Source organism: Myripristis murdjan, chromosome 16 (genome assembly GCF_902150065.1).
Source record: "Myripristis murdjan chromosome 16, fMyrMur1.1, whole genome shotgun sequence".
Lineage (NCBI taxonomy): Eukaryota > Metazoa > Chordata > Actinopteri > Holocentriformes > Holocentridae > Myripristis > Myripristis murdjan.
Window position 1 is genome coordinate 19,530,050 of NC_043995.1, and position 27,812 is coordinate 19,557,861.

General features: G+C 45.3%; 2 protein-coding genes across 2 annotated transcripts; both read left to right on the forward strand.

Annotated features, from left to right (window-relative positions):
- Positions 1-6,048: 6,048 nt before the first annotated feature.
- On the forward strand, positions 6,049-17,353 carry efna1b (ephrin-A1b). The gene is made up of 4 exons (XM_030072210.1): positions 6,049-6,304; positions 16,144-16,439; positions 16,537-16,725; positions 16,845-17,353. Exons 1-4 carry the CDS (start codon positions 6,207-6,209, stop codon positions 16,964-16,966), a joined length of 705 nt encoding a protein of 234 aa, XP_029928070.1. The 5' UTR covers positions 6,049-6,206; the 3' UTR covers positions 16,967-17,353.
- Positions 17,354-20,502: 3,149 nt separating this feature from the next.
- Positions 20,503-25,036, forward strand: slc50a1 (solute carrier family 50 member 1). Its single transcript, XM_030072211.1, has 6 exons — positions 20,503-20,688; positions 21,044-21,121; positions 21,245-21,368; positions 21,571-21,732; positions 23,537-23,656; positions 24,913-25,036. The coding sequence occupies exons 1-6, from the start codon at positions 20,621-20,623 to the stop codon at positions 25,018-25,020; spliced, it is 660 nt and encodes a 219-aa protein (XP_029928071.1). The 5' UTR covers positions 20,503-20,620; the 3' UTR covers positions 25,021-25,036.
- The last annotated feature ends 2,776 nt before the right edge of the window (positions 25,037-27,812 follow it).

The window sequence follows — 27,812 nt, forward strand, 5'->3', positions numbered from 1 at the left end:
AGTGATGCATAGTTTAATTGGCTGTTTTGACAAAAGTCTAGGAGCAGAACTACTGTTTGTTTCATTCGTTTGATTCTGTGGATGAGGCATAGGAGCAACAAAGCTGCCTTCACCTGTTTCATATTCAAAAGAGCTGCTTGGAACAAAGTGTTCAGGAAGTTACATTATTTCCCGGCCTGCCGTCTGTTCAACTCTATAGTTGGATTTTCTGAAAGAATGGCATAACAGAAGCATATCCTCATAACAGAGTAAACCACTGCCAGTAAACTCAAATGTCGATATGAAGATATGTACTCACAAACATACACACGAACACAAATTCACACACACACACACACACACACACACACACACCCAGACACACACACACGCATGCACACAACCGCCCACACACCCTTGGAAGAAGCCAGTCACACCTCGCCCCCATAGAGTACATGTCAGCCCATCTGGGATCATTAACACTATTGAATATAGGGCTGAGGCCAGGAGGAGCATGGAGGGAAGAGAGAGGGAGACAGAGAAAAAGGGAGAGGGAGAGAGAGTGGGGGGGAGGGGAGGGGGGGTAGAGCAGGATAATGGATTCTCTCCCAATAAATGCACTGCCTGAGGTACTTTGGGGGGGAAAAAAACAGGGATAAGAAAAGACTGGAAATGAGAGGGAGGGACGGAGGGATGGAGGCAAACTGGACGACAGGAAGATGATGGAAGTAGCAGATGAAAGAGAGCAGTAGGGCAAAAAAAAGAGAGAGACAGAGCGGAAAGATATAGCCAATGTGAGAGAAAAGCAAGAGAAAGTAAAGGAGAAAGTAAAGGAAATAGGCAGAAATGCACATTTGAAATGAACATTTTGGTCGGGGGCTGACAAGGGCTCTGTGGAAATGGGTGAACAGATGACCAGAAGAAAGGATGGGAAGGAAAGACAGCAGAGACAACAGATGAGCCGGCAGAACACAGAGAGGCAGACAGACAAAGAGATATAACAAATGATGATGGCAGAGGCCGGCAATGCAAGCTGAGTAGCTTGGTTAAATATTTCACTGGGGTTTGTGTGTGTCTCTTTGTGCGTGTGTGTCTGTATGTGTGTGTTTGTGTGTGTGGGCTTGTGACTGAGAGTCCCTGAGAGACTGAAAGGAGGACAGAGGGAAACGGAGAGAGTAAGCAAGCGAAGTGTGCCTGTTGACTGGGCAAGTTAATGATTTCTGTGCACTGAATAGTGAGACAGTGTTAGTGCAGGGGTAGGGGGTGGGGGTGCAGGGGCTCATTTACCCCCTGCCGACACACACATGCAGTATTGTTTTGGTCTGCATGTGTGCCCAGGCTTTGTTTCTATACCACCCTGTGCGTGTGTGTGCTACACGCATATGCAGAGGTGAAACACAACCTAGATGGCATCTTTCCAGCTGCACTGCAAAAAAAAAATCTCCATTTTCTCACAGACATTTAGTCTCACAGAGACTCAAAATCCTGTTTTCCTTAAAACAAATGAAGTAATCTGTCTGTGGAATGGAATAGCACGCTTGTTCCCAATCCTAATCAACTTGTTTCTAGAACCAAGTGTCATTTTCTTGGTACTAACGGGCTGATCTGCCTTATTCTGCCTTGTCTCAGAATATTTCTGCTCATTCCAACCGGCGGCACTATCTCATCCAACAGGCAGATTTTTTCACTTATTTTCTGAAAAACTACAATTTAAAACTATTATAAAACTGAACGACTTGTTGCAGTATGCATGGGTTCAGTCCATTGCTAGAGACAAAACACAGCCTTAAGACTTTGTGTCACTAAATGCCCCCCTGCCAGCCTAGATATCAAACACATGGAGCACTATTAAGCAAGAGTGTGCCGTCCTGTGTGTGAATGGTGGGACCACCTGTATGCAGATGGTTGTGTGTGAATGGGGCCGGGGAATGTGCCTTTGTGGTGCCAGAGAAGGAGCAGCTTGTCGGAGTGTGCCGCTATGAGCCGGGAGGGGCAAGGGCCACAGGAGGCAAGGGGAGGAGGGCAGAGGGCAGCAGGGCGACAAGCTGTCCATGTGCACATGAAACAATGCCAAAGTGTTAACAAGCTTAAGCTAGCAGTAATGACAGAGGTTGGTCTAACAAAAGGCATGCATATAGAATGCAATCTGTGATTAACTAGACTCAATGAGGAGCATATTTAAGTGATTTTGATCTTTGAACCCTTTATTCCCTATTCATTGTATCATGCTGCTGGTCTGCCATATAGTTGCTGCACTATTTCTCACACCTGGGGTTATTCTCTCTGAGAGGGGCTGAAGGAGGGGAGAAAAAAAAAGCAGATCAGCAGTCGATGCAGAGGCTCGGGGCACAAAGAGTGATGAAGAGATAAAGACAGGACAAGAAAAGGCAGAGATATGATCAACAGGATAACAGCTCGCTTTTCTAATGCAGCAACAATAGAGATAGCTGCAGGGATCAGGGCCCTCCCACTCTGCGGTGTGCCATATTTTGCGGACTCTAATAAAAACTGTGTGCACATGCGTACACTAGGTGTGGGTGTGTGTGCAGATGTATGTGTGTGTGCTCACGTGAGCTGCTACTAGGCAGCCACTCCACCGTGCTTGGTTTTTCGTGCTTGTGTTTTTGTGTGGTTGACTCCCAGGTTTTCCATTTGTGTTGTATCGACAATATTACGCCCTTCTTTCACTGCTTTCTCTCCCAGGTTCGACTCCACCTCATTTTGGTTTCGATTGCACATTTATCCACTGTTTCTATTAAGCAAACACTTCGGCTTCTCAGTTTTGTGTGGGCTGATGCGTGCGTGTGTGTGTGTGTGTGTGTTTCTGGAGGAACATCTCCACATCTTGAGGGAGACCACTCTGAACGGCAGCAATCCCTGCTTTGGGTCGAGAGAAAGAGAGAACTGAAAATTTAATAGCCTAAAGGGACCCAATCTTTTTTAATAGCTCTCTCCTACATATCCTTAACCCCTCTTATAAAAACATTTATTCTGGCTGGGTGATACGTCTGTTCTTCCTTAGCCACCATCTGTTTTGTCCCTGCCTTGCCAATACATACATTATTTCAATCCACACTCCTCTTTAACAGTCTCTTCTACAGGTTCCGCTTTTATTAATGCTTACATTTGCTAAGGGAGGGAGAGGAGACATTTCTGGGAAGAGGCAGAGGTAGAGAGAAGGTGCCTGATTTCTTTAATTACTCTGGTTATGTAATTGCGGCATTTCCACTGAGTGCTTAACAACTCATGACAGATACCTTGATGCCTGGAGACGCGTCCCTAGAAAATAAACAAGCCCGTTTCCAATTGCTAAAAAGTTCATAGTCAGGCTGTCAGGCCTTCCCCCGACTTCCTTTGATCCACTTTTAGAACTAGCAGGCCTTCCATCATCTCACACATGTTTTCTGTGTTTATTCACAGCCATTCAGCTTTCTTCCCCTCTTCTTTCTTGCTTTTCTGTCATTCTCTGAATCTCTGATCATGCCTCTCTCTCTCTCTATCTGTGTGTGTGTGTGTGTGTGTGTGTGTGTGTGTGTGTGTGTGTGTGTGTGTATGTGTGCATGCATGTGTGTGTATGTGTGTCTGTTTTGGCTGTGGGAGGATTAAGTCTCACCATAAGAGTCATCAGTGGTTTCCACTGGCAACAACACTGCTACTGTGATATAAGAATTGACAGAGATGATGTGTATGTTTGTTTCTGGGGGCGTTTTCTTGTATGTGTGTATGCATTTATTCATTTGTGTATGCGCACCGTATACATGTGCATGTGTATGCGTGTGCACGTGTCCATGCATGTTCGTGTGTGTATGTGTGTGTGTGTGTGTGTGTGTGTGTGATGGGAGATCCCAACCATCCGACTCTTGGCTGCAACGGCAGTGATGAGGTGTATCTGTGGGTTGTGTGTTTCTGAATGTATCTTGCTACATGGTTACGTGTTGGATAGGTGGGATGTGTGTGTCGAGGAGATCCCATGTTTTTTACAGCGGAAGTCTCTTGGCAAGAGGCAGAGCTGGCAGTGTGGGACAGTCATATCTAGTGTTGTCTATGTGTGAGAGCTGGGGATCCTATTGCTGATTTTCTGAGTGTTAACCCTCTGAATCACTGGCTAGTTTTGGTGCTGCTGGAACAGAATTTGCATTTCAGTCACTCCTTGGCAGAAAACAGTACACATCGTACCTGTTAAAAGGTCAGACCACATACTGAGTAAATGAAAGACATTTTCTTCAATGTAATATGAATAGCTCCTTATATAGATGGAATTATCCAGACAGAGCCTTTAGTTCAGTAAGGTCCACCATCGCTTGCATTTTTAATCACGGTGTCAGTATTTCGCTAAATTGACCACTTGGGCCCGTTTTTTCCTTATCATCTCTCATTTCACTTCCTCTCTTTACTTATCCCTTCTCCCTCTTTTTGGGGGAGACATTATTGAATGGAAAAGCACCCTCAGCCATGACTAACATCCCCTTGCCTATGGGATCTACAGTAAGTGTGTGTGTGTGTGTGTCTGTCTGTGTGTGTGTGTGTGTGTGTGTGTGTGTGTGTGTGTGTGTGTGTGTGTGTGTGTGAGATACTCTGTCACGGTGCCAGGGCGTGTGTGTGCTTGCCCAGCCAAGCCTAGGGACATTGCAGTCAGACACTCACAGCTTGTCTGAACATACAACAAACACACACACACACACACACACATGGTACTAAGGCACAGTACCTCCTCCTGTTTTCCTGGAGCTCTGAGGCCGTGAACCAGTTAACCCAGGCTGGGCTCCATCCCGGCCCGAGGGAGGCCCTCTCCTGCTGGGGCAAAAATCCCGCTGACACCCCGTGGTCTGAACCTACAACGTGACTTTATCCACTCCATCTGTGTGTCTGTTTTCTAATGTTACCTGTCTGGAGACGCAGCTAAGCACAGACCAGGAGATTAGGCTTACTGATAAGATGGTAATAATTCTTTACTATCTGACAAACACTAATCAGCACACCAGTGGGCCAAGACAGCAACCAGCTTATGCGAGTACACACACACCTCTGTGCAATGATTCTCATATGACTGAAAATAATCTCTTATTACTCATAAATTAAAGAGGAATGTTTTCCTCATTCAGACTGGAATTGATGAGACCACAGAGTCGAAATTGCTATAAACACCAAATACAGCATGTATAGGAATTTGACTTGGCAGCATGAGTGCAGGGAAATATTAGCAAACTATAAAGCTTGACAGTGAACACTGATGCACATGATGCGTGGTTACCAATGCAATACAACACAACAACAAACCTCAACACAAGAGCATAGCAAAACACAACAACAACAACACAGCAGCAACACAATGAATTGCAACATATTAGCCTACAGCGCAATGTAGCACAATCCAAGCTTAACACACTATCACAGCACAACACACAACGCAACAAAACACAACACAAACCAATGCAACACACTGCCTTTGTGATTTCACTTGTGTCAATCCCATTCCCATCATTTATTTTTATTACAATCATTCCCCCTCCATAATCCCTTGTGTATTCACACTGACATGATTTTATAGACACGGGATGAGACCACATTTCCAGTGAAATGACTCTCTTGTCCCTTGCACAGACTGAAAAAAGCTCCACTGAGAGCTGACTTCATAACCGTTTTGCATTATGCTTTTATAATTCGGATAAATCCATTTTCTCAGTAAAATCCTGGGAGAAAATTCACTTCAGTGCACCTAAAATGACTTTGGTGACCTACTCTGCAGTGGTTTACAGTTACCTGATAATACTTTATGGTTTGTTTTATCTTGTTTTATATCATGAGGTTATAATTATTGACAGTCACTAATTGCTCGAGGTGTTTTTCGCAAGGGAAACTTTACCTTGTTTTTTTTTCTGCACTCTTCCCGTCTCACACCACTTGGTCTAAAGTGCGAGCTGCTCTCGGAAGGTGTGGTCTCAGTCCGCCAGGTGGGCGGTGCATTCAAATCTTCGCGCTGCCATTGGTTGATTGCAGCAGGAGGGGCGGGGCCAGCGCCAGACAAAACAGACAATTTGCGCTCCTGTCCGGCACTCAGAGTTGCAACACTCTCTGGTAGGAGACCTGACAAACAGCTGCTTTGATTTAGAAAGAAAACAAAAGTCGCGTTTTGCTCATCAGCGTCGGCTACACCCTTATTGACAAAGGCTCTTTGATCGTCGCCTACTTGTTGAACCTGTTGAGGCTCCCGTGCAGAAAAGGAGGAGATGGATTTGGTGTGGCTGGTGTGTGTGGCAGTCAGCATCGGGGCTTGGTTCGCCTCTGCAGAGAGACACAGCGTGTACTGGAACAGCACGAATCCAAAGTAAGTGTGCGTCTCTCTCTCTCTCTCTCTCTCTCTCTCTCTCTCTCTCTCTCACTCACTCTTTTTCTGTGTGTGTGTGTGTATGTTTGTGAGAGAGAGTACAGAGCCAGGTATACCCTGCACCGGACAGTCTCTCTGGATAGCCTGTGTGTGTTTATAGCTCGGCAATGTCTCCTGTGGAGGTGTATTGTTCCTTTGGGGCCAAGCAGATGTTACCAGTGTCTGTACTCTTCACCGCTTCACATCTTCCTTTATGGTTTATCCCGGCAAATCACTGTAGCTGTCTTCTCCTCGGGCCCGCCTGGGGCTACTCATGCTCTCAGAGCGCTACAACTCCGCTGCTGTTGTTGTCATTCGTGCGCCAATTACCGGTTCAAGTGACGTTTTCAGTGTGGCCTCTGTAGTTCTACCTTAAAACCCAGTTAACGGGATTGTAATTAGAGTCTTAGCCCATGCAGCAGGGTGTAAAAGAAGAGCGGGGAAAGATTTGGGAGCGGATGCCTGGACAGATGGACAGACAGATTCACCCCTATATTTAACCGCAATACGCAGACACAGACATGCTCTAATAGTAATAAATAGACCGACGGACTGACGTGGAGGAACTTGACCAGTGACACTGTCTGGAGTCCGCATCTGTGTGTGTGTGTGTGTGTGTGTGTGTGTGTGTGTGTGTGTGTGTGTGTGTGTGTGTGTGTGTGTGTGTGTGTGCCTCAAAACACAGAAATATTGCAGAAATTAACAGTCTCAAAACAAATATTACTATATTACTCTCCGTATTCATAACAGTAAACCTACTTGTTTCCATGATAAAGTGGTTTTTCCTTTGGGAAGAGAGAGAAAGAGAGTGTGTGTGAGTGATAGAGAGAGGGAGGGAGGCAGAGCGCGGTGCGTAATGCTGATTATTTTGTTTTGGGGTCAGAAATGTAATGCTATCCGACCACTCAGCGGGGATCGATGGAGCTTGACAGACGCGCAAGATCGCAGCGGGATTTATTGAGCTTTTAGCGTGGAACGGACGATACTGGGGCTTGAAAGACAGTATTATTTATAACAGAGAGCTGAAACAGAAGGACGGTCCCCGCTTCAGCCGAGAGATAGGTCGATTAAAACCCGCCACCGAGACGAAACAAGGGTAAAAGCTGTTATGGCCTTTTAGTCTTGTCTTGATTGGATTACTGGCGCACTAATTGCCCTTTAACAATGGCAGTAGACGGGGGCTAAAAAAGCCCTCCATAACAAGGAAAACAATGGTTCTGGTAATTGGATAACGAGTCTAATGGAAAAGTCCTGGCCTCATGATGCGTGATGATGCCTGCTGTCATGGGTTAGTCCAGGAGTGAGTCAGTCACCTGAGTTTGACCTACCTGAGTTACACCTGAGTCACCTCAGACAGACAGAGGGAGAGAGAGAGAGAGAGAGAGAGAGAGAGAGAGAGCAGCGGTTCAGAGAAGATGGAGGGAAATGGGAACTATACAGAGGGAAATGTGAAACCAATCCCTTTTAGGTCAGTCTGAGAACAGGCTGGATAAAGGGGAAATTGGAGCTCCAAGTTTAGATTCAAGTAAGAAAAGCTGATAAAGACAAAAGAGGGTTGGCACAGGCACACACACACACACACACACACACACACACACACACGCACACACACACACACACACACACAGAGCGAAGGTGGTGTGGTTCAGACTCAAATCTTGTGTCTGTCCTCTAATCCGGCCCTGGACTATTTTTGCTGTCAAATGGGAGTTGCATAACCACAACAAGAAAAATCATAATATAACACTAATCTGTTTGCCAGCTTCTTGCTAAACATAGGCCCCAGCATAGTCAGACATACATTTCACACACTTCCACGCATAAATATGCAGCACGAGCCATGTTTGCTGTAGGCTTCATATTGTTGGGCACACAGGCGGCAGACACTGTCCACTCTGCCTCAGTCTCATACCCCCCCGGTTGATCCAAGACCATTAACTCGCTCGCTTTCTAGTGACACACAAACAGATTGAGAGAGCGAGAGAGAGAGAGAGAGAGTTTCTGAGAAAATCATTGTCATTTCGGGTTTCAGCTCTGGAAATTCATGGCGGCAGAATCATGACAGCCGAGGAACTAAATTGAAACCATAATTGGCTGACCCCCACATGTCACTGTTATTATTTTGTTTTTGCCACACTTTACACTACAGTCTCCATTACGCTTTAATCCTTCATTCCCAGACACCCTTCTCCCCCACTCCCCCCCCCCACTTTCTCTTTTCTCCTCGCTGAACGTTTTCCGTCTTCTCTCCGTCTTTACTGTCAGTGTCTCCTCCAACCATGACTAAAGCCCACCTGCCTCAGCCGTCCCCAGTGATCAATCAGTCACCTGTTCAGAGGGATGCAGAGATCCATCAGTGGCCGTCAGTGGCAGCAGTCCGTAGATAATTGATGCTAATTGATTCTTGGTCTGATTGTGAGCAGCGATTTGTCTTACAGAGAGGACAGTGTCCAGATGGTAGCGGCTTGTCCACGGATGGTGGGGAGTGTGCAGATGTGATGCTCTGACAGTAGGGAAGTGTGTCTCGCTGTACATGTCCACTCTGATGTGTGTGTGTGTCTGTCTGCGTGTGTTCCGCAGGCCCTGTCAGTATGACTTAATGATTATAGCTTAATCCGTGGCCTCGGCCCTGTAGGAATTTGACACTGGGGGCTTGTGTGTGTGTGTGTGTGTGTGTGTGCCCATGTGGGTGCAGTTTTCCGTCTACTACATGACAGATGGAGAGGCATGTTTTTCTCACTCTGGTCCGGTCTTGTTTTCACACTACTACATGCCTGTGCCCTTGTATCTACTTACAAACAGTGTGTGTGTGTGTGTTTGTGTGTGTGTGGGCAAGGAGAGAGGGAGGGTGTTTAAACTTTACCAGCCATTTAATCATTAATTCTGTTAAAATTCCTTCTTCCTGGAAGTGCTTTTATTTTTTGTTGTGGACGTGTGTGTGAGTGTGCACACGTTTGTGTGTGTGTCGCAAGTGCTTCAGTACAATATAGGGAGTGGCCCTTACCGTATGCAGTCCTGATAAAATAATGTGTGAGTCACACTTACACACACACTTGGGGGCAAGGGGGAGTACTCGTATGTTAATATTAGCTACAGCCAGCATTCCACCCCCAGTTTCCATACCCAACTCTGTCAGCTGTGCATGTGTGTGTGTGTGTGTGTGTGTGTGTGTGTGTGTGTGTGTGTGTGTGTGTGTGTGTGCGTCCCTCCCTCAGTCTGTACCTGTCTGTTCCTCTCTCCATCTCCACTCCCTTTCCTCTCCTTAACAGCTGGGTCTCCTCCTAGACTGGCCACTCGCCCCGAGCATCTCTCGCTCTTCTTTTCCTTCTCTCTCCACTTGCTAATTTAAGCATATTCAAGATCTCTTCTTCTCTGCACAGACGGGCTGTTAACAGAGTAGCCCTGTGCCTTCATATCCTTCATCACTGGGTTGTTGCCCTCACGCACGTCTCACAGAATGGGTTTGTTTTCCGCTCCCCTCGTCTCTGTATGAACATCTTTATCAGGAGTTTAGTGTAATGTAATATTCTGTTTATCTCCGCCTGTCTCTTACTCTCCGTCTGCCCTGCTGTTTCTGAGGTGGCAGGCCTGCCTGAGCATGCACACATGGCCTGGAGCATGGGTTTGGGGTGACTGCAGTCGTCGTCTTTCCCTCACCCACCACCAGCCGCTGCCTCTACATTTCATACATTTATTTCTCTCCTGTGTCTCCCTTTGTCCCCGCTCACTCATGATTTACCCCTCCCTGTCCCATGTCCCTTCTGCTTGTTGGCCTCTAATCTCACTAGAATGAGAACACATACACACTAACATAGATTACAAGTGGCTTGTAATCTGACCATCTGACCCATAGACACAAAAATCATCATCCTGCTGGATTCATTCTATATATATTTATGTTCCTGTGTGATCCCTGTGGCGTAACTCTCGTCTGCTGCGTTCAGCTGTATTTTTTATAAATTTGTTTTATGTGTGTGTGTGTGTGTGTGGGTGGGTGGATTAGCTCTTATGCTATACATAAGCTAGACAGTGAACTTGTAGCTATTATGGCAGGATCATATCCACCATAATCTCCCAGATGGAATTCATTCTGCATCAGAACAATCAATTTACAAGCGCCATAGGACATTTCCATTTAGCTCGCTGTAAAGCCCATTTTTCTGCCCATTCAATCACATCAGATGACTCTGTGTGTATTTCCTGCTGATATAACTGTTCTCTTACCTAATGTACTTATGTGCATAGCTTCATGCTTGGTAGCACACGGCAGAACCCAAGAATCACAGGGATTACATGTGGCAAAATTTGCGAACTACACTTTACTTCTGTATTTTGTGGCCGTAACCCCCTCGTCCTCCCCCCCCGTTTCACTGTATCCGTGTACCCCTGTTTTCTCTCAGCTCTTCCTCTCGCCTCCTTATCTGCGCTCCAGACTTCCTCCCCCCTTCCTCCCTCCCCTCGCTCCCTTTCTGTCCCCCCTCTTTCTCACAGACCTTCCTCTGTTTGCCCCAGTAGTTTTCCACAGAGGACAGGCGGAGCGCCTCTCCGCCTCGCTCTGCTAACATTAGAGAGGCCTTCTTTTGCCCAACATTATAATAGTATGTGTGGCTATGCATGCATGCGTCTGTGTACTCTGCTCATTCATAGCATTTCAGGAATACCTTGGCGTTGCTGGACTCTTGTAGCTCACCATCGCCCCCTAAAGGACAGAGCCGGCGACAGTTACAGGACGCCGTTCAGGGGAATGTTTTGATTTAGTTGTTTCAAGAGTAAAAAAAATAAAGATAATTGGGACTGAATTCAGAGAAAAGATTTGTTTTCAGAAGTTACTGGTCTTGCGCTCTCTCTCTCGCAGGCAGACTGACCTAAAAAATGCAGGCACACATATTAACTCACCGTGACCCTCAGCCATAGTACATATTAAACCAAGCATGATACCGTTTGGCCTTTTTCTATTCAGCGGAGAGCGGTGCAAAGGGGACAGGGTGAAAAGATTTGGGGCCAGGGGAGAGGAGTGAAGGGTGGGGGGGGGGTTGTGCAGGCCGGGGTGAAAGAGGGGTGAACCAGAGAAAGGGAATTGTGTTGAGAAATTAGCCTGGATGAAGAGCTCTGGTATATTATGTCAGCCTTAGGAGAGGGCAGAATGAAAGGGGGCAGGATGGAGGGAGAAGGGGGTGGGCGGTCCCATTCTGGAAGGCTAAAGGAAAGACAGACGGAGGGAGGAGAGAGGGGGACAGTGATGGATGAAGGGAGGGGAGAAATTTGGAATTGAATAAGTGAGAAACAGCCGTGTTGACGTTTTTAAAAGCGCTCAAATCCTGCTAAGGCCAACGGCATTCTCGGTGCCCTAACTATCAGACACACGCTCACACACACACAGACATGCATGCACACATACACTCACATGCACACACTTGCAAACTGAGCGCTGTGGGGAACTCCAGAGTTGTGTGCTGCGGTGATAATCCTGGCAGGGACAGGGGGTATTAGGCCTTCAGTGTTGTGTGGTCGAGGAAGACAGGTAGAATTCCCACTGCACCAATCTTCTCATCGGAAGACAATGAAATAGAGAGAGAATGAAGGCAGATTACAATGGAGGCTAATGTAGATAGACTTTTTAAGTGTATATTAGATTAGCTCTAATAGAGCAGCCCACTAGTGAGTAGCTAAACCCATTATTACAGCTGACAGCTCCTCAGCCTATGTGAAAAGGGGGTGTGAATGTGCCACACCACCACAAATTAATAGGGTATTAAGTGTACACCTTAAAGTCAGAACGTGTGTTAGGGTGTGAATGGGGAAATTTGATGAGTGTGTCATGTGAGAACGCAGTAAAACATCCGAACCAGCAAACTACCAAACCCCCCGTCATGACATTCCACCCGGCACACACTCACTGCTGATTACCTGTGGAGCAAATGGCTTGGGGGATGCATCTGTTTAGTGTTTTACTGGTGCTGATTCGTGTGTGTGTGTCTGTAGCAAACATCACTAGTGCTGAGTCAGTAGGAGTGTGTGTGCGCGTGAGAAGTTTCGACCCTGAACTCTAACCCCTCGACCCGGCTCACAGCTTGAAGCTCTCCATGGAGAGACTTTCTGGTGAAAGACAGAGTTCCTGTGTCAGTTCCCTCAATGAAACCTCTGACAGCTCAGGGGACAAATGAAGGGATAGCAAGGATTCCAGAAAAAAAAAAGAAGGAAGGGACGAGGGGAAGGAGGTAAGAAGTAAAGAAAGGGAAAAGGCGGGAGAAGGGAGGTGATAGAAGAGGACAAGGACAATGGCGAGACTTCAAAGCCCCAGTGAAGAGAAGCAAGTGTTGAACAGCTCACCTACTGTCATTTCCACTAGCATTACAAGCATTTTACACCCTTACACACACACACATACGCACACACACACACACACACATGGATATGTACGCACTTTGCCCACTGACGCAACAGCTACAGTAGCTTACTAGTGAGAAATGATCTGTTCGCGGGAGAGAGGAAGAAAGACTACAGTCACCTTCAACCCTCTCTGTTTACCCACACCTCAGTTTCTCACTCAGATGCAAACACACACACACACACACACACATTGAAGCACACATACACACACACAAACTCATGGAAGCACACAAGAGGCTCCACCAGGCCTTGATAAACAGATGTGCTCGCTGAGCCTGGGGCATGAGACGCCCTGAATAAGGGTCTTCAGAGAATCCCTGTCCCGTGCACACACACACACACACACACACACACACACACACACACACACACACACACACAAACACCTGGGGAAAGTAGGTGGTAGTTTTTTTTCTTTGCAACCATGCACACACATGGCTCTCTCACACACACAGCGCAGCTATCACATTATTGCGACTTTCACTCTCCCGAGAACTGTCAGTCAGAGGGGAAGGACGAAGCAGAGAAAGACGAGACTCTCCAGCAGCAGAGAGAGCTTTGATGAGCGAGACGTAAAGCCGCAGAGCGTGAGGGAGAGGCCTGGTGGACGACATGGTGGAAAAAGGGTGTGTGTTTGTGCTCTGAGAGACACTCAGGCCTGATTCGGCAGACGTCGCCGAGGTGGATTCCTCCCAGTTCTTTGGGCTGTGGTCGCGTAGAGCTGGATAACACACACACACGCGCGCACACTTGGATGCTGCCACTGTCAAAGCACTAAAAATACTTGTGCAGACACACACAAGTTGGAGCAGTGAAAGCTCCAGAGGGGGTAAGGTACAGGGGTTGAAGGGGCTGTGTAGCCTTCAGGCTTTCTGTCTTTGGGGAGGGAAGGGTATAATTACACCGCATTCACTCCCCCTCCCCTCCTTTTCTAGAGAACACATTGGCCCCAGACCCCTAACAGCTTTTAATTAGCCAGACCAATGGAGAGGAGGAGAAGGAGGGGGCAGGGAAGGGGGGAAGGAGGAGGTGATGAGAAGGATAAAGGGAGTTTTCTTAAAAGGCACGACTGTGAGTTGTGAATACGATTAGCAACAGAATCTATAAGTTTTGTTGGCTTTTGACAAGCCTGTGTTTGCCTGGCAGGGTACACTAGGCCGCTAACAAGGGGGCAGTGTGGGAAAAAGGTGCATCGCATGTAATTTAAAAAAAAAAAAAAAAAAAAAAAAGACTCTCTACTTCAGAGAGAGCCACTAGAGATTCTCAAACATCTTGTTCTCTCTAACCCTGTTATTACTGGTCTGACTCAAAGAAAACAGAGCAGGCAGAGGAACAAAAATGAGAGCAGAGATTGTTTTGGCCAATTAAGCTACTACAGATGTTTATGTATCTTTTCTCTTTCACTCAAACACACACACACACACACACAGAGAGAGAGAGAGAGAGAGAGAGAAATATTGCACCACGGTGTTTACAGACTAACTAGAGGATTTCAACCTTGTTTGATATGCCATTGATTGTAAGTGGAGGGAGGCAGTGGGTAATCTGCCTATTAGCCCCAGCTAACAAGTGTAGAGCCGTGCTCAACTAACAATACATGTTTTGACAGGCAAGTTTGCACTAACCGATACACACACACACACACACACACACGGGGAGGAGGGGCTGGAGGCCCACATTAGGAGCCAGTGTGTCTGTGACTGAGCAAGTGGGTCCTGACAGGAGTCACAACAACAGGAGGGGGTCAGAGCGGCCTCGTCTGACGCTTTGATTTCAGGGCACACACTCACAGCTTACATAAACAATAGCAGACACACAGCTAACACATTACGAATTGTGTTTTTCTCACTTTTGCTTTCAGTGACACACCCACGGATGCAGGCATATGCACACACACAAACACACGCGCACACACTCCAATGCACAAACTCAGCATGCGGTTGTTTCCATTTAGCACAAATTGAATTTAGGGATTAGAGCTTGTTACCCCATGAGGTTGTAATCAGAGTCATTTACAAACATCAGTCTCTCTTCAGCACCAGGCCCTCGGCTGTACGCGGTAGTAGCGAGTATGCCAGCCAGCCACACATCTTACACACAAGCACACCGCAGGCTCAGCTGCATTATGATTACTCTGAAGGGCAGAAGAATGAGAAGGTTGAATCTTAATTTACCAAGATACCAAGTGAGAATTTGTGACACAGAAATTATTTTTGCTACGGCTCAACTGCCACCGCGCAAGAGGCAAATTCAAGTCCTTTGACTCCTCTATACTTACATACTTATTGTGTGGAACTCTCTCAGCCTATGGTGATATTTTTTTACTATGAATTTTCACCAGTTGACTACTAATTTTCACACGCGTGAGAGAACCGCACAACATCAGAAATTCACTGTTGGACTATACACAATCGCTACCTTTTTTTTTTTTTTTTTTTTTGCTGTGTCTGTGCACTTCATTAGGACAGAGAAAAACGAGCACAGGAAATGAGCAAAGAGGAGACGGGGAAAGCTTAAAAAGAACCATTAAACCAAATGAAAGGTAAAGATGAAAAGAAAGAGGGAGAGCAACAGTCTGACTGTCTCCACCCACTCTGTCGCTCTCTTTGATGGAGTCAGGGAGAAATTGAGAGAGAGAGAGAGAGAGATTGAGACAGCAAATTAGGGCGAGGAGTCACATAAGTGGAACTAACAAACCCGTGGACAAACCAACAGGTGCAGGGAGACAGAAATGAGAGAAAGACAGGAACACATAAGGAGTCAAACGAGTTGTGCAGATGGAAATGGAAGTGAAAGGTTGGAGGGGTGAAAGGGTGAAGGAGCAGGATGAGGAGATAAGCTGCCGTTCAGAATCTAGCCTGCCCGTTGGCCCAGTGGCAGAAAACAAAATCAAATCGCACGGCTGAAGGGAAACGAGTGAAAAGACAAGGTCTGTACATGAGATGGAGGGAGAGTTTACGAGGTTCTAGGCGTGTTAATGTTATGTTCTTGTCGAAAAACGTGAAGTGAACAAGTCCAGCCTGATTGGCCTCTTTCAAATTGTGTAGCACTGGCAGGTCTGCACAAGAACACACCAACACAAACACTCTCACACGTTGCCCGGCTGACACCTTTCAGCTGTGTCTAAATGGTTGCATTTGCGTGAGTCAGGTTGTTTTTCTGCCGCTCTGCAGGTGTGTACATGTGATCAGCTCACGCCATCACTGATTCAGAGCTCTAGTCATAACAGGTGTGTGGGTTAGGTTGTCAATGAGCCTTTTGCCTTCCTGGGTGCGTGCTTCACGTGTCAATACAAACCCAACCGACATCCGCATCCTAATTGTTTAAGTCCTTTTAAGTAACAATGTTTTCTCGCTCAAGGCTGAGGAGCTTTTGTCAATGACCTCCTCTTTCTTTGTGTTTTTCTGCAGTTTTCTCTGGGACGAGTACACCGTGGAGGTGCGTATCAATGACTACTTAGACATCATCTGCCCCCACTACGCCCGTGGTGAGCTGCCGTCGCAGGAGGCTGAGCGCTACGTGCTGTATATGGTGGAGAGGGAGGACTACGAGGTGTGCAAACCTCACTCCTTCGACCAGCTCCGATGGGAGTGCTCCCGGCCCTTCGCCCCCCACGCTCCCGAGAGGTTCTCCGAGAAGTTCCAGCGCTTCACCCCCTTCACCCTGGGCAAGGAGTTTCGTCAGGGAGAGAGCTATTACTACATCTGTAAGTATTCACACCTGCAGATTTGACATCTTAATGTAATGGTAAAAAGGTTTTTGTGCAGAACTTTGTGCTGAATTTTCTCTCTGACTCTTACCAGCCAAGCCATTGCATCACCATGGCCAAGAGTGTCTGAGGCTGAAGGTGGATGTCATCGGGCATAAAGGCTCTGGAAAGGCCAAGGCAGACAAAGCCAAGGCAGAGGAAATGGAGAAAGGGATGGATGTCGGAAAAGGAAAGTTTGCCGCAGCTGGGGGAGTGCACAACCCCTCCAACCGGCTCCCAGCAGGTGAGGATTGTTTGAGAAAATAGACTTGAGCCTCTGAAAAGGGGAGTTCAGTTGGGTCCATTTACCATGCATGAATGATGAAATCAAATACTGACACTTCCTCCGCTCTCTTTCCACAGATGATCCCGCTGTGATGGAGCCTAATGTCCAGAGGAGTATTGGCAGTTCAGGAGTGCAGCTGGTCTCTCGCTCTCTCTTCTTCACCATGATCCCAGTCTTATTAACCCTGCTGCTTCACTGAGGCCGACTGGGACGCTGTGACACTGCTCGTCCCGGGCCGAGCCACACCAGAGACAATGCTAACCCAATGCTGGTCATTGGCACAACGGACACTCAGAAGATTTTTTTATAGAGATTTTTTTTATATAAGCATGGACAGAGCTGCAAGTGTGTGTTTGTGTGTTTGATGTGTTTGATGTATTTGTGTGTGTGAATGCAGACGTCACTGGAACGTGGATCGTTTCAAAGAAGAGGACCTCAAAGATTTTTTGTTTTGCTTGTTTTGTTTTGTTGTTTTTTTTTATTATTATTTTATGACGATGGCAGTTTCTTACTTTTGATCATGCACTCTTTTTTCAAAAAGAGACAATATCAACAAAACTGGAAACAAGCATATGAAAAAAAAAAACCTGACGAATTAATATCAGATACAAACGACAAGAGGATAACAATTATCCTAATTTTTTTGTTCCTCTCAAAGCATCATACCTTGGGTACAGCTGTGTTGTATTTCTGGCATTGCTCATCTCATTGTCATTCTCATTGTTCCTCCTCTACATGTAGAGAAATGATTGGTTCTGTGTATTGGATGTGTTATGACCTATAATGACGGTATACTTTATGTAGGCTTTTTGTCATCTTGTTGTGTAGCACTCAGCTCCCGGTTATATCTCTTTAAGCCACTGTTTAGGAGCCCCGTCGTGACATTGACTCTCTGTGATGAAGACGCAGGCAGACGCTTTTATTCACTCTCTGTATTCTGGATAAACATCAGAAAATATCGGACATCTCACATTTTTGGGTTACAAGACATTTTGAGTGAACGAATTGTGGTTGTGTTTCCTTTTTGTTCCACCTGTGTGTGTAAAGCTCACCTGTACGGTTTGCTTTAAACTGTAGAAAAGGATAAGGGAGAGATCGGGGAGAACACACAGCAATGGAGGAAGTTAAGGTGTTTTTCTTGTGTTTGTGGCCTGGGAGCTGAGCTTCTCCAATGATCTTCGCTGTCTTGACAGTATCATGGTACACTGCCTGTTATGGTGATGTTTGCAGACCTGAATGCATTTGCACATTATAGAATAAGAAATCAGATTGAACAGGCTCCCCAGAATACACTTACCATCATGTATACAGATTGTTTTGTTTTTCCTTGTTAAACATATTTGTGTCATTTTGTACATGTTTGTATGTAAATTTGTACATAGATAAAATTATATGAAAAAACTGTTTAAAATGTGAAAAATCTTTAGTGAAATAAAAAAAAATTGTGATGTAATAAAATATTGTGGCTGGTACATTTTTTATCGCTACTAAGGCAAAGCTGAAGAAAAAAAAAATGGACTGGATTTGCTTTGGCCAGAATTTGAGCTGAGAATCCCACAGAGGCGGCCTGCCTGGGAAGACATAATTGATGACGCAATTTTTTGGCAAAGCTATCCATCTCCAACTGTATGAAATTTCACCAACTCTCTCCAAATTTCAACCCTTGGGTGCTTCTCAACCTCTATTTTCTCATTCCCTCTTTTCTGCCCCCTCTGTCTTTCATCCTTGCTGACATGGTTTACCCTGGCTCAGACTTCACAGTCTGAAAACCAAACACAAGGGGCGAGAAGGGGGGCGATGAGGGCGGGAGGGAGCTGGATAGCGCAGGGAGAGAGGACCCCACAAGCAAACTGACAACTGAGTGTGAGGGTGTCACTCTCGCTTTCTCTCTCACCCTGACACTCAAGCACTCTCTCTCCTTTGCCCTTTTTTGCTGCTCTGTACATCCTCTCTCTGTGCTTCTCCCCCTCCTCTTCTAAGGAAAGCAGCTGAACATCCTGAACACATCGGGGCGCTGGAATGAAGAGACACACACACATCGTCCATGGCCCGTTATAAGCCTACATGCAAACCTCAGAGATGACTCACTGCTGTGAAAAGTCTCCATCCCCTGTAAAACCAGGCAACATATATATTCCAAAACAGGACATTAAATTTTTGATTTGTTCTTCCATAATCATGTCATGGTTCAAACGCACAGATGATCTCATAATCTCAGAAAATCGTTATATAACACCCATGTATCTATAGAGAGGGTTATAAACTCTTCAACGTCACCGGGTTTGTGATTTCTGCGCTACTGAGATTTGTTCAACCCATCAAAATTTTATTTTAAATTCTAGTGGAGATCCCGAGGTTTCCAAAAATACCAAATATGTGCTGCTGAATTACAGGGTTTAAAAGTTAATACACTTTACCCGTATGCTGTATGGATGATGGAGCAGACCACACATGGCAATATTTGCTGTGGGCCTTAGTAATGTTCCTGTTCAAGATGATATCATGTGGCCTACAGGGATGGGAAGTGATGAATTACATGCTGCCAGATTATAATTATTAGGCTGTAAAAAATACGAATGTAGTCGGATAGAGTTCCTGAAAGGAACAGAGTGATGAGAGGGTGGTTATTTTTGAAAATGCAGGTGATTCGTTTTTGGACAACATAGACAGGAGTGACGTAAGGGGAGGGATGCCATAAATGATTTAGGGGCCCCGCAGAACTGCAGGGACCCTGCAACAAGTCAGGGATTATTGATTTTTATGATGTCAGGTTTACTTAATATTGAGGGAGGGGCAAAGTAAACTTGTCAAGGGGCCCAACATTCCTTGTAGCGTCCCATAAGGATCAAATATACTCATGGTGACAAAAGGCATCTACATAGCAAAAAAAGCTTGACAATGATAGACCTAAAAATAACAATATTATCATGCTTCACAGCAAAAAAAAAAAAAAAAAAAAAAGAGGATACATTACAGTTTTATGACACAAAGTCAAATGAGAAGGAAAATTACTCCTCAGAAAAGTCAATTCCGCAGTGGATTATATTTGGCACTTAACCCGCCCAGCCCTGCAAGGCCATGATCACTGCTTTTGCAATGATGCAAGACTATAAAGGAGACATGAAATTCATGTATCCAAACATGAATGCCCTAAAAATACCACAATCTACAAATCTTTTCATACAACTTCTTTCTCATAGTTCTTGTAATTTCAGCAGGGGGCTTGACTGCTGGCCTCACGCCTGCACCACTCCGGCACTTTAACAGTAAAAACTTGCAAATGGACCACGTGATCTGGCCTCTTGTTTGATCTGCTATGTTTATTCAATGACTTATTTATATTAGGCCTTTTTTTAAAGTACTTTTTGAGCTTTTCCTCTACGCTGCACCATGTAGAGCACAGTCCTCCTCCCTCTGTGCACACTCCCTCTGGGACAGCGCAGTAATGTCCACAGGGAAAATGTCCACGGGGAAAATGTCCACGGGGAACGCCTCGCATAAAACGTCCCTGGACATTGCCTCACTTTATAAGCCAAAACCTATCAAACATGGCAGAGCCCGCTCACTGGGCCCTCCAGCATCTGTCAATCTGCCTACGTGTGCGATCCTCCAGCAGGCACTCCAGCCCCATTACAGCGTCGCGACCCCGCCCATCTTCTTACGTGGCCAATCAGAGCGCAGGAAGCCCGAGCGTCCTGATTACAAACACGGAAATACAGTGTGTGTGGACACCGTCAGCGTAGGTGATTTCTAGGAACAGCTCAGTTGTAGCTCAAATTGATATTTGTGGTTGTAAACGCACATTAGACGTGCAATACCTAACTAGGTAGTACATTTTTTTTTTTTTCGTTCTATGGATTTTTTGCAGCTTCTGTCATGGGCCTGCATCATATTTACAGTCGGGATGTTCTCGACTGGACTGTAAGTTGTGCTGCTGATCACTTTCATTTTGTATTTTTTTTCCCTCATTTCCAACTTCACTTCTAACTTCTGTTCAGTCACAACGCTGCTCTAACTTCACTTGAGCCGGTGGGGAAAATGACAAGGAAGGGATAAATGTGTTTGCAGAGCCCGTGTGTTTTTATGAAGTATTTCCTTATTCTGATGTGACAGTAACTTTTGAATGTGTGAGCATATGGAGACAACTAGGTTCATTACCTCAGTCTCAGAAGTATCTTTGATTGTCTAACAGCATTCAAATTGCAGCATTCTCACTGTATCCCATGCATGTGTGTGTGTCTGTGTGCATGTGCGTGTGTGTCTTTATTTCCATCAGGACCGACCTGAAGAAGATGCAAGCATCCAAGAGTGCTGAAAATGTCCAGTTTCTCCCTTTCCTCACCACATGTCTCAAGTGAGTGTATGTGTGTGCGTGTGTGTGTGTGTGTGTGTTTGCACTCACACACACCTCGTCCTATGAATGCCACAGTGTTGACCTGCTCTTGCCCACATCCTGACACCGATCCTGTGTCAACAGTAACCTGGGCTGGTTGTATTACGGGATCCTGAAGAAAGATGGCACGGTCGTGTTGGTCAACGTCATCGGAGCCGTTCTGCAGATTGTCTACATTGTTTTCTACTTCCATTACACCAAAGAAAAGGTAAGCACGCCCCCGAGAAACGAAACCGAAAATGCGAAAAATGCCCTCCACCAACTCCACCCACTCCTCCTCCTCCACACCCCTGCAAAGTCGCTGGATTTACACACGCAAGCTGCTGGGTGGCTCTCAGGTGAAACTTGTTTGTGGCTGTATGTGCGTGAGCCCCTGTCATGCTGTTGTTGTTGTTGTTGTTGTTTTTCAGAGGCGCGTGATGTCTCAGACCCTCGCAGCCGGAGCGGTGCTGGCCTGCGCTTGGTTCTACTTCACCACGCTGCTTCCCCACGGAGAGACCCAGCTGGCACAGCTCGGCCTCACCTGCAGCGTGTTCACTGTCAGCATGTACCTGTCCCCGCTCACTGACCTGGTATGCTGCACGCCTTACAGGCAAACACAACACACAGAAAACATGCGAGTGACTGAATTTCTCTTTCCTGACTCGCCGGCCTTTCACAAAACATAGAGACAAGGTTCAGAAAATATAACACACCCTATTCTGGTCAATATGGACGGGATTAATATCACAATAACCATAAGAAACGTATAGTATCACCTATTTTTTCTCAGATCTAGTTTTGACGGTGATTGAATTTGTACTTCAGTTTTAACAGTAACAATTGAATGTGTATCATTAATTTATCACAATTTGATTCTACTGAAAGAGGATAAGTGATATTGATTCATTGCCCAGCCCTAAGTGCAAGCTGGTCAGGCCATCCAGTGCTGATTGCATTTCACCATGAAAACCCAGGAAACCAAGTTAATGCCCATTGACGCTCACCTCACACGTTGTGCACATCGTCTTTTCTGACTCTTCTGAAAATGTGTTCATTATCACACACACACCAGCGGGGCAGCTTGCTCCACAAGGGCGTGCAAGTAATCCAGAGATTGCAGGAAAATTGCATTCTTAGTCATTCACAACAAAAGAGACTCCAATTTTAAGGTGTTTCAGACAGTCTCTTCTGGCGTTGTGCACCATCCTAAGTTTCAGGAGGGGTGAGGGAGCTGCCATTTTTAAGCACTAAATACAAAGCATGGTATAAAAGCTGAATGTACATGTGCCACCAGAATATTCAACAAAAAATTGCACATATCACGTTTTCCACTGTGCTTTTTTTTTTCCTTCATAAAATGATGTTGAAAGACACCAGTTTGCTCTCACAGCATGGACACATCTCAGGTTCACCTTTTTTTTTACTTTGGCCATGTCACAAAAATGTGCTAACATGTCGGCTTAGTGGTCTTCATGTCTTTGTTGTTGTTGTTCCCCAGTCTGCGACTCCAGCTAATAGTCCTTTTTGCTCTGAGCTTTTCAGTGCAACCGGCACCTCTGACTCTGTAATTCAATACATACAAAGCCCAAACCCTACAAAGGCTACCCATCCAACTGTATGCCTATGATTATGCCCAGGATTAAAGTATCACTGTATCTCTAATTCCCCTGGAACCTGTGTTCATGTTTACTTAGCAAACTGCACATGCTGCTATTTACAGATGCAAGGATAAAAACCGCCCATCTCTGTTTCCCTTTGTCTCTTTCTTTGTCGTCTTGTGGCTCTCCACCATCCTGTTTTTCTCCTTCCCTCCCTCCTTTCCTCCATCTGACTCCTCATAATGACCCCCAGTCAGTTTCCTGCCTTTCTTTCCCTCATCTGTGTCTTCCTGTTGTTCCCTGCCTATAGTGTTTGTGTCTCATCCCCTTGGTAACAGTCTGCTCCGTCCCTTTACAGTTAACAGTTGATGTATTGTACGTAGACGCAGCATTCACGGTGCACTGCATTGTTCAGAGATTACTGTAAAAGAGCGAACCCCAAAGCCAGCATTAGGAAGGCAAACATCCCTCAACACACTCAGTATGTGCTTCTGACTGTTATCTGGTGTTGCTGCTTGTATCATGTTCATTTCATTTCATTTTTCATTTTTATTCCGTATCATGAAAACAATAGTTCATAACCAATCCCAAGTGTGTTACATTTGTTTCATTCCATGATCGGAAAGGGGCAGGAAGAAGAAAGTCTTATATTACCAGCCCCTTTCTCCAAAAAAAATAAAGCAATAAAATAAATGGATGGTCTGTCCATCAGTCATTACTTATAGAAGATCAAGCGAAGTTGATTTGTTAATTGATCCTTGTTGCTGCCCTCCTCTCTCTCTGTCTCTTGTTCCAGGTAGCGATCGTGCGTAGTGGTAATTTGGAGTGCCTGTCTTTCCCTCTGACTGTAGCCACCTTCTTCACCTCGTCCTCCTGGACCCTCTACGGCCTCCAGATGAACGATTACTACATCATGGTGAGAGCCGCAGAGTGAATGTGCACCTGCAGTGGTGCATGTATTTTTATGTGAGTGCAGTTCTGGAACATTCAGCTTGTCTCATTTGAAAGGAGGCTTTCCAGTTTGGCGGTATTTTAAAGAAATTTGGCTGCTCAGGACTGTCGCATTATCATTACAGCAAGAGGCACAGGACACATTCTGGTGTCTTGATTTTGGTAAAAGTGCAGAGAGCCAGAAACTTTATTTATTTATTTGTTCATTTGTCCCTCCCTCCTTCATTTTTTAATGCCCTTTTTCAAATACAAAGAATTCTGTAATGAGCATTGATAAAACCACATGCTACAACAAAGATAAGGAGAAAAAATGAATCCTGTGTCGGTTCAAAATGGTTCTGTCCTCTGCTTTTTTTCTTTTTCCATTTCCACTTATGAATAAAATGTTAACCAAACAAAATAAAAAAGATTCAAAATGAGCTGGAAACGTTGGTCGCACTGCAGTGTGAGTTGGCTACCACAGCCGTTATACATCCTACCAGAGGTATAACCTGACATAAGGTTGTTAGCAGTGCCTTTACGTTACCTTTTTTAGTGTTCAAGTCTTACCAGAGGCTTGATTACCACTTAGTGCAACTTGGTATTCTAAGTCATGACCTTTCCTTGTTAGCATGTCTAAACTCTTATAACCTTTTGGACAAAGCAGTTGCCAAGGTAAGACACATTCTTAACTCAGTACCAAGGTGATAGGAAGCTTTATAACATCACATTACATCATTTAGCAACTTACTGTATTTACATTTTGTTGTCAAACCAACCGTTTATCACAGTCTTCATCAGCTAAGCCTGCAGCAACAATAACTTTCTTTTAATGGTTGTAATATATATTGTAAAGAAGTGGGTCTGGTAAAACAGGTTTGTGGAGTGCAGTATGGTCCACATGTGACCTGAGGAGATAAATCTTCAGTCTCAGGTGAAAGATGGGCAGCGATTCAGCCGCTCTGGCAGAAGGGGGAAGCTCGTTCCACCACTGTGGTGCAAGGAATGAAAAGAATCACGACCGGGGTGAATGACTTGTGAGATGGTGATGGTGGGACAAGACAAGGTGCAAAGGTGGAGGAACGGATTGAAGGAGCTGGACTCGAGATTACAGACTGTAGATATGGAGGGGCAGTTTGATGCTCTACCAGTGTCTTAAATTTGATGTGAGCAACAATCGCCTCCTTGCAAATGAAATAGACCTTTTGTTTCTTGATTTTGACTGTTGATTTGTCATTGCAGGTTCCAAACACACCGGGGATCCTCACCAGCCTCATAAGATTCTACCTGTTCTGGAGATTTGCATCTGTCCGTCAAACCTCACCATCCTACAGACTTATCCAGATATGAGGGGTCTTAGGGGTTTTAAAAAAAAAAAAAAGGAGAGAGATGACAATTCTGTTAACTTCGTGGTGGACTGGATTATTTCTCTCCCATCACTGGTCTCATCTTATTGGTCATTTAATGAGACAAAGTTGCGTGGCAAGACCCAAGCTCCTGTTGAGCAAGGCCCCTCAGAAGCTGGGGATAATGTGTCATGTTTGTTTACTCTATTCAGTCATTCCAGAGAGGGGCTGTGTTTCATAAAGCAGAATTACTCAGATGACTGCAAAAATGATGATTAATTATTAAATAGTTACAGAGATTTATTTCCTGGCCAACTGGGTAAATCTGTCACTTGAAGTACCCCCTCTGCCGGTGATTGGTTTCCTGTGGATTCAGAACTTCAGTCTCCTCCTCATATCCTGGTGCCTTCTGTTAGGCGCCCTGATCCTCAAAGAGCTGAGGGGATTGGAAAGCTGTTCCCAGTGTGGTGAACTGAACTTTCCAATCTTTATCCTTGCCAAAGATTTAGTGGCGGTGTAACTTTCTGGCTGCCAACACAAAAATGCATATGGTTTCCCGGTTTCCTGGGACTCCCTTGAAGTGCCTGTGGGATATTGTAGCATCCTGTTACATGTTGGTCCCTCTGGCCTGGCTAGGCGATTGATATCATATCACCTTCGGAGTCAGCACTCAACGTCTCTAACACATTGAGCCTTTCCATCATCAAATAGAGGGAATATTTTGTCATAACAGTGGCAGTAACTTATATTTGTTGGAAATTATTTTCTTTGTATTTGGATATTTGATTTTTTTTTTTTTTGTATGTCTGTGTATTTTTATATGCTCTTGTATATGAGATTATATACATGCAACATGAAATTAGCGCTATGGGATCTTTTTACGAGTATGAATGCTGGTGCTAGTCTGGTGGCTGGTTGTCATGGGTAATAAATGTATTTTATGGTTACATAAGGTCTTGCGTATTCCTTATTTACTGTTTGTGATAACAACATATGGTATTCAAGTCAAACAGCTGAGTGTCAGTGCTGATTTAGTCAACTTGTAAGATGTTCATTTGCTTGTATAACTCAAGATAAAAGAAAAAAGTTTTTTTTTTTAGTTCAGCAAAGGAAGAAGGCTGCACTTGAACATTTGAGGGAGGAAGCCTCTCATTGTAGTTTGGACATTTTTATTTGTTTTGGATGTGGTAATGAGTTTACATGTAGACGTGTGGAGAGAAGTGTGTGTGATCAGGTTGTTGTGCGAGAGAGAAAAAAGGCTGTGTGATAGTTCAGCAGTGAGAATGAGCTTGTTTGTGTGAGTGTGCTGATACAGAGGCCAGTGGTGGGAAAGGCTATGCCAGAGGTTCTCAGCCTCTGTGTGTGTGTGTGTGTGTGTGTGTGTGTGTGTGTGTGTGAAAGTGTGTGTGTGTGTGTGTGTGTGTGTGTGTACACATTAATCTCTCTTCCTGTGCTCAAAGAGCCTGCCCCCTGACTGAGAACACAGACACAACACAGTATTGAGATTGAATTAGGGGGTTAAAAAAAAAAAAGAGAAAACCTGAACCTGTGAGAGATAAATGAGCAAAGAGCAAAACGAGTGAAAGAGCAGCAGGGAAAAGGGCGAGTGGGAGGTGAGGAATCAGAGGGAAATGATATGTAAGAGAGACAGAAGTCGGAATGACAGTAAACTGTGCACCACAGGGACCGTGCGCTGCAGACGAGTGAGTCAGTCTCATCTGGTCTGCTCTTGAGAGGGAATAAAAAAAAACGGAGTGTTCAGGTAAACAACCCAGATACACTGTTGCAGTCTTGACAGTACTTAGCCATTAGAGGAGAACAGGGGGGTGAGAAGGGGGATGGGAGGGGTGGGGGGGTGGGGGTTTGCAGTAATGACAAAAATGAGTGATGATGAGTCCAGGAGAAGATAAGAGATGGGTGGGTGCTGTCCATTCTTCTGGTGAGGACAGAGAGAGCAATAAGGAAGGAGGGACAATGAATGGGCCTAATGTATGGAGTCAGATAGACTCCTCTTCAGACAGTGTGTGTGTGTGTGTGTGTGTACTGTGTGTCCTGTGTTAATTGTCTGGCGGGAAATAACTCCTTACACTCCTGTGTGTACATGTTTTTGGTAGATAGCCAGTGTGTTTGATTTTTTTTTTCTGTGGCACTGGTGCATAGAAATTTGAGACCGGTGTTTAGTTCATGAGTGTGTGTGTGTGTGTGTGTGTGTGTGTGCACGTGTGGGTGGGAGGGGAGTAATCAGCTGAACAATAAGTTTGTCTCACAAACAGGATCCCTCTGTTTCCTGGACTAGAGACTATGTCCTAACACAGCACACACACACACACACACACACACACACACACAGTTTTGCTCAAACCTTTAAAAACATACGTTCATACCTGCATTTGCACGTGTTTTTTCTCTTGTTTTGTTGTTATAGCCAAACTCTGATGCATTCATTTTCTTTCAAAGTAATTACAAAATAACACAGTCTCCGCTAACATGCTGTCTGCAGCGCGACAGTGTGCGCCGTCAGCATAAACACATGAATGCACCCACACACATACACACACACACACAGAGCACACACAGGGAGGGAGTCAGCAGCATGTGCACTTTCTACCATCAGTAAAAGCACACCTGTCCCAGCTGCTGTTTTGAAGCGACCGAGAGAGGAGGAGAAGGAATGTGCTTCTCTCAGTTTTCCTGTCAGCCCCTCACCCAGCCAGCTCTCCCCTGCCCTCCCCCCCTTGCCTTGTTTATCTAATTATTCTCATGGTCAGATGTTGTTTCTCCCCTTCTTTCCCACTG

Coding starts and splice junctions, on each gene's coding strand:
- efna1b (XM_030072210.1), top strand. CDS start 6,207: ATGGATTTGGTGTGGCTGGTGTGTGTGGCAGTCAGCATCGGGGCTTGG. Junction 6,305..16,143: donor TGGAACAGCACGAATCCAAA/GTAAGTGTGCGT, acceptor GTTTTTCTGCAG/TTTTCTCTGGGACGAGTACA. Junction 16,726..16,844: donor CTCCAACCGGCTCCCAGCAG/GTGAGGATTGTT, acceptor CTCTTTCCACAG/ATGATCCCGCTGTGATGGAG.
- slc50a1 (XM_030072211.1), top strand. CDS start 20,621: ATGGATTTTTTGCAGCTTCTGTCATGGGCCTGCATCATATTTACAGTC. Junction 21,122..21,244: donor TTCCTCACCACATGTCTCAA/GTGAGTGTATGT, acceptor CTGTGTCAACAG/TAACCTGGGCTGGTTGTATT. Junction 23,657..24,912: donor TGAACGATTACTACATCATG/GTGAGAGCCGCA, acceptor TTGTCATTGCAG/GTTCCAAACACACCGGGGAT.